Source organism: Thermobia domestica, chromosome 12 (assembly GCF_964235325.1).
Source record: "Thermobia domestica chromosome 12, izTheDome1.hap1.1, whole genome shotgun sequence".
Classification (NCBI taxonomy): Eukaryota; Metazoa; Arthropoda; class Insecta; order Zygentoma; family Lepismatidae; genus Thermobia; species Thermobia domestica.
The window spans coordinates 41,651,950-41,662,989 of record NC_137465.1 but is presented as its reverse complement, the minus strand read 5'-3'; the positions used below and the strand labels follow the sequence as shown (position 1 = coordinate 41,662,989).

Genomic DNA, 11,040 nt, shown 5'->3' with positions numbered 1-11,040 from the left:
GTATATTTTACTACTACTGATTTTCTTTCCGGGCACTACTGCCCATCAAGCACTATGGCTAAACAGATGCCGCGCGTTTAAGTTTATAATGCATGGACAGCCCATCAGCTCCTAGCACCACAGATTTTTATTTATTTATTTATTTTTAACAGTACCTTTTAAGTCAAGTAGTTCCCCAATCGGCCCCTGATGCTGAAGGGTATGTGGGTTCACGATCTGAATATGACGCACACCAGAATAATGCCAGCTACATAATCATTTGGCTACACTACAGTTCTCCTCTCTCAGTATTAAGGGAAAATGTTTGAATAAATTGAAACACAAAGAATTGTTGTGATATATTTATTTACTTTCCAATCGTCCTTAATAATTTACATTCCTGATGAGCCCAACTCGAATACAACTGCAATTTAAATTATCTACACGCAATGAACGTACAGCATTCAGATTCATCCTTTTACAATTCAAAATTTAAATACTTTTGCTTCTTATGATGTTAACCTGACGAAGCACAATATTGACGTGTCAATCGATCGAATTCTGCTTCTTTGCTCTCGTATTCCTTCACAAATGGGTGTTCCGCGTGGGAATCCTTCAACTGACTCAAAAAGCGATTCGCTACCTGAAAGTAAAACAGGCAAATTATAGGACATGATAATTGCAAAAGAAGTTAGGTATTCAAGCAAATTAATCAAACAATGTATAAAGGTGTGGTTTTCTTTATTTGGTCACAAGGAGGAGGGAGATAACACGTCAAGGTATTCCTTTCTGCATTGTAAAGTGTGAACAAGAGCTAGATCATTTTATTATGTATACAAAAATATATATTTGGATTTGGAAAAAAGAATCACGCAGCAGAAATGGAAAAGAGACAACCATAAAAGAGTGCGAACATTTAAAGTAGACACAATTAAAAGAACACACATCACAAATTTTCGCGCTATCCTTCGGCAGACAGACAGAAAGAAAAAATATTAGAAGATACGCTTTGGTAGACAGTATAAAGGATCATACACTAGAAGTTTCAATTTCGTACGGTAGATGTCAGCCACTGAATGGTCTTTGCTAGCACCTAACGACACGATATGTAACTTTTACTACGTTTGTTTCAATGGTAGAAGATGGGGTATGAATAGCTACCGTTAAAGTCGCCGTTACTCGTGAAAGTACTAACGGACTGATTACATTAACGAACTCGATCTTGATGATCGTTCTGGCTAGCTATTGCAAAAACCAAAATTCAAAAACGTGGTTTCATCTAATTTACTGTGTAGAATAACGGTCGTACTAACATAATAGTATTATAAGTCCCATTTGCATAATCCTAATAAAACGAAGCCCGAGAAACGCAGTCACGATAGTATCCAGAGCAGACATGTTAAAACTCACGAGCAGCGTTTCAGAACAGCGCAAGCTCATGTCAACACAAGTCCTGTAAGTGAACAGAGGGACAGAGAACCCTAGTGTGAGCTCAATGAGGTTAGGGAACGTGAACCTTCTGACGATACTGAGTCAGAGTTCGGGTCAATTAGACTCTCAGCTTGCATAAGCCTCAAACAGATTAGTAAACGGAGACACACTGAGGATAGTGAACCTGAGCCAGAGTAGTGCCCGTCTGCAAAACGGTCATTTCTGATCGAGAGTCACATAACAATGTTGCCAGGTTGACAACAGAAAGGGTATAGGGAAGAAGATAAACGTTAACAGGACGAGTTGGATGGTAAAAGTGTACAAGAAAAAAGAATTATACAAAAAGAGGACTGCTAACATCAAGAAATGTGTCGTTGGACGTTCGTTAACGATTTATTAAGACCCTGGTATGGAGAGTGGCGCTTTACGAATCAGAAACATGGACATTGAGAAAAGTTGAAAATTCCACGCTGGAAGCTTTTGAAATGTGGTGCTGACACAGAATGCTGTGCATATCATTGACCGAAAGGAAAAGGAATGAAGACGTACTAAAGGAAGCTAATGAAGGACAACAGATCATGAAGATAATAGGAAAAACAAGAAACAGCACGCTGGGCCATCTTATTCGGCACTCTGATTGGATCATCGTGTTGATAGAGGAAAAAGCAGAAGGCAAATCAGGAAGAGGAAGACCAAGGATAAAATGTGTAGATGCAGTTACGAAGAAGAGACTTTATCAAAGTATAAAACAACTCCCCCAAGGGAGAGAAAAGTTTTAAAATGTCCAAGTTGCCCACCAACCTATGGTTAAGGTGACAAAGAAGAAGTAATTATGTGTATGAGAAAGTAAGAGTATACAATAATAATACTAAGAAAATATAGAAATTCAATATTGTAAAACTTTGTTTCATATAGAATTTTTGGGTAGAGCAGTTAATAAAAAGAGCGTGCAGAATCGACTCCCACTACCAGTTTTATTATAAAACTTCCACTATAAAAGTATTTTCACAAAATACTGTACAATTTAATCTCTCTAGAATCAAAGGTTAGTTATAGGTGATCTTTGACCGTAAGGTCGCAGACAGGATCTCCAACAGAGCCCCGTAGCAGGCTAAGCCAGGAGAAAGGATAGGCGTAGTCCCGTAGCAGACTAAAGGAGGGTCACCAGAAAACTGGTGTCGAGCTGTCTTCGTCCATCCAATTTATAGGGTCCTTTGGGTGGCGGTGGCGCTGCTGCTCCGATGTCGTCTTCTGCTCCGTGGGAGGGGCCAGAAGCCGTCGTGTGCATGTGATTATAGGTCCATCTGGTGGGAGATCCTCTTGCCGAACCATGTGGTGATGTTTGTAAACATTGATGCGTGGAATTGTTTGTTTACAACATCACATGGGATATTACAATATAAAATTTCTACCATATTATTAGCGTTTAACGAAAAAAAAAAAAGTCCAAAGGTCAGATATATGCTGCTCGATATATCTCACTCAGCATAACAAATTATATGTGTCAGTATAAAAGCTAATGTACAGTTTTTGAGAAAATTGAGAAAAACAAATTATTTTGTAAACCTAAACATTGATGCTGAGTGAAAACCAGTCATCTATTACGGTGAAACTGATGCAGAAGTACAATGTATACTCCTGAAGCTCTTCATTATGCCACTAGCAAAGCGACAGTACGTAATATGGTTAATGAGATATAACACAAAATTATGATTAACTCGTATACTTCTATTTAAATGAAAAAAAAATGTCCGAAAGTAAGACATGTATCAGTTGATAGATCCCATCGTGCTTAACGAAACGACGTAGTTAAGGATAAATTCTGATGCGTAGTTTCCGAGAAAATCGACAAAAACAAACTTTTGTGGTGCCAAAAAGTATGTCGTTCATTCCCAACAAAAACTGATAGTTTTGCCAGAACAGATTTTTCCTAGCTATATTTATGGATAAGTGTATAACGTTTGAAGCAGGGTGCCAAAAATCATGATTTTTTAAAAAAATCATTTTTGTTGATTTTTTTAAAATTTAAATCGATTTTTTTGATTTAAATCAAATCTTTCTCCTCGTATAATACAAGTCGCGAACTGAAGAAAAAGCATTAGGAATTAGTATTAAACGCTAATTATGCCATTTAAGTGAAAGTATTGGGGTTGAATTTTGAATTATCCCCAATCGTTAACCTATATCAATCCCAAACAATGTTTCTTAACCCTTTTAAATTACGGCTATTTTTAAAGGTAAATTATAGACTTTCAGTCAAGCAGCTACAGCATCATCCCTATTTATCCTAGGATCATGGTACATACATCACTCTCTTTAGAACAGATTTTGAAACGGTAACATTCACATTTCCCTATCATGTCCCTGAAGCGGGAAATTTTGAGAGTAATCGGCATTTTTAAACTTTTTTTTTAAAAAATTTAATCATCTCTGGATTCCTCTGTGTTAATGTACAGATCTCAAAATCAACTGCGAAATACTAAGGGGTGTACTGTGTGTACAAAATTTTAAGCTTCTACCTTGAGTAGTAAGGGTGAGGAAACTATTTAACAATACGCTAAGAACATCCCCACAATGCCCCAGATGACCCGGATGTAATATAAAAATTTCCTCGGACATTCCTATTTATTCTAGGATCATGATTTGTACATTATTCTCTTCTGAATAAAACAAATTTTCAAACAGTTCCCTTCAAATGTCTCCATCATGTATCTGGGGCGGGTAAATCACGAAAAAAAGGTATTTTCTGTTAAAAACATTTTTTTAAAGAAGTTTTACCTCTGTAGAACCCTCCCTCTGTTTTAAGGCGGAGATCTGAAACAAATCTGGAAAATACTGAGGGGTACACCGAGTAAATGGGCAAAATTTCAATCTTGTAGGTGCAAAACTAAGCCCGCGAAAATTAATATTCCCCAGATTCCCGTATAAAACAGGATCTCAGGTAAGTTTCCTGAAACATCCCTATTTATCCTAGGAGCATAGTACGTACAATATTTTCTTCAGAATAGAACAGTCTTTCAAATGGTACCATTCATATGTCTCCATCTGAGACGGGAAAATCACGAAAAAAGCTATTTTTTGTTAAAAATATCCTTTTTTAAAAACATTTTTGCCCCTCTGGACCCCGCTGTTTCCACGCAGAGACCTAAAAACATCTGAAAATTATTAAGGGATGCACTGAACGAGTGTACAAAATTTTAATCTTCTGAATGCAAAATGTAACCCTCCAAAATATAATAATACGCATAACAAAAAATATCTTTTTAAATTTATGACGTCATCACACACTATGCCTCAACGCAGAAAGGCGTGAAAGCATATGTAACGTGTTCTAAAATGCCTCTAGTCTTGAAGAAAACGAAGTAAAAATCCTTATTGGAACTTTGTTAATCGAATAATGAAGACTCTACCCTATCACCTAAAAATAGGTGATATAATTTAAAAGGTTAAGCATTAAGGAAAGAGTACAGCAACTTTTATTAAAATGACACTTTTTATCACAAAAGTTACTGATATTTGGCAGGGGCCTATTTCTAAAAACTCAGAACTAGCTTGCGGCATGAAATACATAAATTTCGGCTAAAGTTATAAAATTAACAAACAAACAAACAAACAAAAAAGGATAGAGAATAGGACCCCTCTAAATACGCCCTATTATCTGGGAACAAACAAACAGACACGCACAAAAAAGAACTTTCGTCTTAAATGTCGATGGTGATTTCCCCGTTGGAATAGTTAACGATTTTAAAACCGAAACCCAATGTTACGAAAAGAAGAAAGCAGGATTGCTCCGTTACCTGTTCAAAACAGGATTTTCCCTAATCATCCTCTGCATGACACTTGTTTTCATACTATACCGTACATTTGAGTCTCATTGTATTATGATTATTAACTTCCATAATCGAAATAACAGAACAGAAACCGGATTTTACTTATTCTCACTTTAAATTAATTTATTTCAGAATTCGATTTAAATCAATGATTTTTATTTAAAAAATCAGTGATTTAAATCTTGATTTATATCGTGATTTAAATCAATCCACCCTGGTTTGAAGTATTTAGTTGTAAGTTACTAGTAATAACAAGATTAAAAAATCTGAACTGATAAGTCAGAACAAAAGTATCATATTTACTTAAACGTATAACGCCATCCACCCTAAGAACCACTTCAACTTTTTTTCACACCCCAATTAAGGAACATACAGTTTGCTGGCAAACCTAAGATGCGCTTTCACTCGTTCCCTTCTAAACTAGAGGAATCACGCACTTTCCGCACTACAATTTTCTGCGCCATCTTCCAGAGGATGTCATCCTTGCTTCCGTCTAATGGATTGCAAATGCAGCATTTCCTAAATGACTACGATGAACGGGGTGGGACGCTTTTTCATGTGGAGGAGGCCGTCACCGTGTACTATTCGGCGCTTGTCTTACTCTATGTCGCTCAACTCACGGTTTAGATAGCTAGCTACTAGTCGTGTAGCTCTTGAACCTTGATTTAAACAGTTTCTTAATGTTCACGTTCAACGGTTGCAGGACTGATATCGTTCTACCGGGATTCACAAGCTCCGTCTTCGTTTGGCGTATGATTCTTCACGTCGTCGGTCAGTTGTACGAGAAAGGAAACCATACAGCATCAATTTCAGATTTAACATAGCATCACATTGGCACTCCCAACATATTTTTTTAGGCAGTCAATCATCAATTTCTGAATTCTGGGATGGACACAATTTGCAATATATCCGCTCTTCTAGTAGACGAAATACACACAAATCTAAGATGCCCTCTAATTTATGAAAGTCTATTCGGTTCAAAAAATGTCCGTCTTACATTCGAGTAAATACGATATGTGAGAAACGCAGAGTGTTGTGAGGTGGCTTCGTTATAAACGGTTAATTGATAGTCATGATGTAACGCGTCTTTCCATCTCTTTCTGAAGGATATGAAAGAATCTAGAATATCACGTGGAAAGTGTGATTGAAAATATTTGATGAACTGTTTCGAGCCAAGTAGAAACGGCATCTGGGCGCTGCAGAAATATCGTCGGTTGTCGTTACCGATTGAAAGAGGCGTGAGTTTCGCAACAGAAGTTGGACTGTGGGAATACTTAAGCATTAACTAAGGCTGAAGAATGGCAAATCACGGTATTTGTTTTATCGTTATAAAGGAATCTTGGAAAACTACGATGGTGTCGAATATGAGAAAAGACACGGGGTTTCTGCCATTTCTTTGGTAGAAATGCACCGTTATTCATGGAACCAGTTCTCGTAATGAGAACGTAAAGGTAAGAGAGAGGCTTTGGTAAACGATTTTGCTGAGAGTTCGGAAACTGTTTCAGTTTCAAATGAGATGTTGGATACAGAATATGCAAGACCGATAAGATTTTATAGAGAACAAAGAACATAATGGTGTTGAAAGAAGAAATTTGGAACACAGCAATTTACGGTAAAGGTTTTATTTATTTATTTTTTTTTTCGAACGAACTCTTTGCGGCTGAAAATGGGAAAACGTAAATCTGTTAGAGAGTGGTGGCGAGAGGATCTAGAAGTGTAATGGAGCGATACAGGTTGCTCGAATGGCCAAGTAATTTTAGATACGGTGAGGATGGAAAAATCTTGAAATCGAGACAGTACATGTTCGGTTTGATGTTTATGTCAGTCTCGAAATGTTTATTAAAACCATAGTGCACATTCAGGAAAGCAACGGTGTGGTTAAAGGAAGATAAAGTGTATTACAGGTGTATATGTTGCCATCTATGAATCAAAACCAAATGTAAGGTTGGATTGGTGATGAACGGGGAATTTGTTACTTCAGGCGTCCTATAAATAGATTGGAGTATTAAGGAACCATGAAAGTGTTTTTGACAGTAAAGTTAATGGTTATTTTTAAAAGTAGAAATGTTCATGATTAGAAGAAGATAAGCGAGTTCAGTTTTTGAACATCATTAGGTTCGATAATTTCTACAAGTGAGACAGTTACTCACCCGTAACATACCTTAGTTATGTATTTCCTGATATATTACAAGAGCCTCTACTTGTTTCATCAGTGAAACTTTGAAAAGATAAAAGATGGTGTTACTGAATTCACATTTTACATTCAGACCTCTCCTCTTCTAACGATAACTCAATCCTGATTCAATTTTAAAACATTCTGGCCAGTTATACTTGTCTTAAAAATCACAAAAAGCATGCACATGCTAATCCAAAATTAATACAATTTTCTATATATAACTATAATATTCACAGAACACTGCACATATTATCATGAATCATCTGTGAATTGTAAACTCAATGCCACCGGCTTTTATCTTTATAAAGCTTGAGTGACAAAAGGGGACACAAGCTCTTGAAATATATTAAGAAGTAACTGAGGTACTGGTGAATGACTGTTCCATTTTCAAACATACCAGATGCTTTCCATATTGGATTTTAAAAATTGATTTTTTCCTCTTTTTTGAGTATATAAGAAACAATTTAAAATGCAGTCTGAATACAAAATAAATAGCCAAAACTTGTATAGTTACCTCTGGAGGTTTTCCCATATGTTGGGAGAGGACAATCATGTTGATCAGAGTATCAGGATTGTTACTATCCTTATCCAATGCTTCATGTAATGCTGATTCGGCTTCTTCATATTTGCCTTGCCCTATGAAGCACACTGCTTGACCATTCAGTAACAAAGGTGTGCTGGTATGTTTATCTATCATCTCTTGGAATATATAATAAGCATCCTGCAACTTCTCTCCTCCCTGGAATTAAAATAATAATATTTAATCATGTTCTCGTTGAAAGTGCTGAGAACTGTCTCACTTCAATACATCTTCTGTACGTATGCAAATGCAATTTCTTCAATATTCCAGCTGAAAATTCCCAGTCTCGAGCACCAAAATAGAATGAAGTAATTTTAAAGGTTTTGGGGCAAAAAAAAGGGCAATTTTACAGCACAAATTTTTAAAAACTTCATTGCCCGCTCGTCTTCAAAAACTTTAAGTTAATTTCATTCTATTTTCGAATTTAATAGTGGCAATTTTTAGTCGAAATATTAACCCTAGAAAGACCAAGGGGGTTCAATTTTGCCCGCGAGTTCTTTCTTATTTAGTTTATACGGGTTAATATGTATTCAGAATTCTCAGTTTTCCTGTTATTGTTCCTTTTGATGAAAGGTTCATTTTCGTTTGTATTTTCAATTGGTATATACTGCATTGTTTTTTGTAAATATATATATATATATATATATATATATATATATATATATATATATATACAAGGGCGGATCCAAGGGGGGCGAGCTAAGGGGCTATAGCCTCCCCCTTGACGCTCAGGTTTACAAGGGATAAAATGGACTTCAATCCTGCTTTACACTGGATAAAACGGGCAAACTATGGCTTAGCCCCTCCCTTGATCATATCCTGGATCCGCCACTGTATATATATATATAAAACTTGTATTACTTTTCTCCTTTATATAAACACTTAGGCTTTCATAGACCTTGTCGAGTGTTAGTTCTAGTACTGGTTTCCTGCATAGTATTATAAGAAATTTGCTATATAAGTACTTTCACGCACTGCATTTAGCCATTTTTTTAAAATAAATAAATAAAATGTACAATTCCTTGAAAAGTTTCTTTTTTGAAATTCAGTTCAACACATTAACTCAAATTGAACAAATATACTCTGAAAGCTACTTAAAACCAGCGCGGGCAAATTTCCCCCACTTCGTCCTTCACGTAGCAGATGCAGTCATGGACTTTCTAGGGTTAAGAAATTAAATTTATCAAATACAGAAGACGGTAAGGTAGAATCAAGCCCGTATTTACGCATGTCACAGGGGCCCGGGTTCAGAATGGCAAATTTCAAGGAGTGGATATTAAGAAAGAAAAAAAAAAGAGAGAGAATGAAGTATAGTATGCAGAAAAAAAAAAGATATTGACGAGAGAGAAATATAAGGGAGATCTATAATGAAAAAAAAAACTGCTGGGACGACAAAGCGACTTTTGTTGTAACACTATTGGGATTAGAAGGAGCTGAGGCTATTGCTTATTGGCTGCCAGTGTAGTCTGTGAAAAAAGGAAGGGTCAGGGGGCGTAAAATACCTAAATACGGGCCTGGGTAAGATATTTTATTAAATGTTATACAGTTACATTCACGTAATTTTCAGTATATCCGTTCACCAAGAAAATATAGTGCTTTATCTCTACGCTTAAGTGAACTAGCAAAATAATAGGTATACAGTTAGTTTAGTTCCTTTTTTTAATTTCACCAGAATAAATATATCAACTCACCATAACAACATACAGTATAGGATTGAGAGTGAAAAAAAAAAAATTACAAAAAGAGCCATACTTTGTAATACTTTCTACGCATACGTAAATACGAGGCGCATGTCAAAAAAAGGCGAATTTGTTTTAACGTGGAACTAACAACACTGACGAAACTGCATGTGCGGAGAAGCATGCTCTAGTATTCTGTGCCTCTAACTGAGGTATAATTATGAGTGTGGATTTACGTACCTGCGAGTAATAGTAAGCTGCAATGACTGCTATCATGAAAAATATCATCAAATGAGAAGTGAAGTTTGTGGTCAGATTTCTCACCGCAAGAAGACAGCATGCAGCTGACATGCATTGACAAACATTCTCTTATCTCCGACGTATAAGAGGAGGAAACTGGCGAAGAGGAATATTACGGTCTGGAATTCTCCTGATTCATGACAAGTCTGTTGAGGCAATTCGAAGCTTCCAATGGGAACTTCTTAATCACTCCTTGTACAGCCCTGACCTTGTCCCTAGTGAATTTTTGTTTGTTTGTGTTGTTTCTGCGCCTAAAAGGATGGCTTGCTTCCCAACTTTCAATGACGGTGAACTTCACAAATGCCTGAAGTCTCAGGCAACAGATTCCTACACACATGGTCTACAAAAGCTTGTGCCGTTCTACCAAAAATATTTGGAGCTTCATGCTGACTATGACTATGTAGAAAAATAGTCCAGGTATTGCCTTTATAATGAATCAACAATAAAATGTTTCTGCTGCTATTCTCTGCAACCACCAAACGGTTCTTTTTATTTCTGACATGTGCCTTATATAATATCTTCAATATTTGGCTAAACCATAACAACATACAAAAAGCTTTATAATTTTATTTAATGCTGGCTCCAATCCCCAGCCTTATCATTGTATTAAAAAGATGCGGAACGAAAAAGAAAACACTATGCACAATGTAACATTAAACTAACACCCAACAACCACGTGCAATCAACCAAACGAAATCTGGAACTCCATCTTTTCTTTTGAAAGTTGTCTAGCAGCATGTTTTAATACATGGACTTATTACTTTTCAAAAAAAGGACGAAAAATTAATGGCTTGTTGTTCAATTTGATGTTCTGTTTCTGTCTTTCGAGCCACATTGTGGGTCCTAACAGGGTAAGAAGAGGGGTTAGATATTTAAAAAAAGGGAAATCAGCAGAGTTGGCAAGAAAACGTTTTCTTTTTCTTTTCTTTTTTTTTTTTTTTAAAAAAAAGAACATTTTTGGTTTAAATATTTTGTGCTCTGTTTATTTATATTACATATGCACAGAAATAAGTTTGTTTCGTCTTACTGTTATTATGCAACAACGGGGTTATGCTGGAAGGGGTC

At 36.2% G+C, this 11,040-nt stretch overlaps 1 protein-coding gene across 1 annotated transcript in view; it reads right to left on the bottom strand.

The window, feature by feature from the left end:
* Positions 1-328: 328 nt before the first annotated feature.
* epsilonCOP (coatomer subunit epsilon) overlaps positions 329-11,040 on the bottom strand; it is a 45,232-nt gene continuing 34,520 nt past the window's right edge. Inside the window, exons 5-6 of the mRNA XM_081733657.1 lie at positions 7,931-8,155; positions 329-622 (exon numbers count right to left, since the gene is read on the bottom strand). Of these exons, the coding sequence (XP_081589783.1) occupies positions 497-622; positions 7,931-8,155 (351 nt within the window). The 3' untranslated portion in view covers positions 329-496. The remainder of the gene's footprint in view (positions 623-7,930; positions 8,156-11,040) is intronic.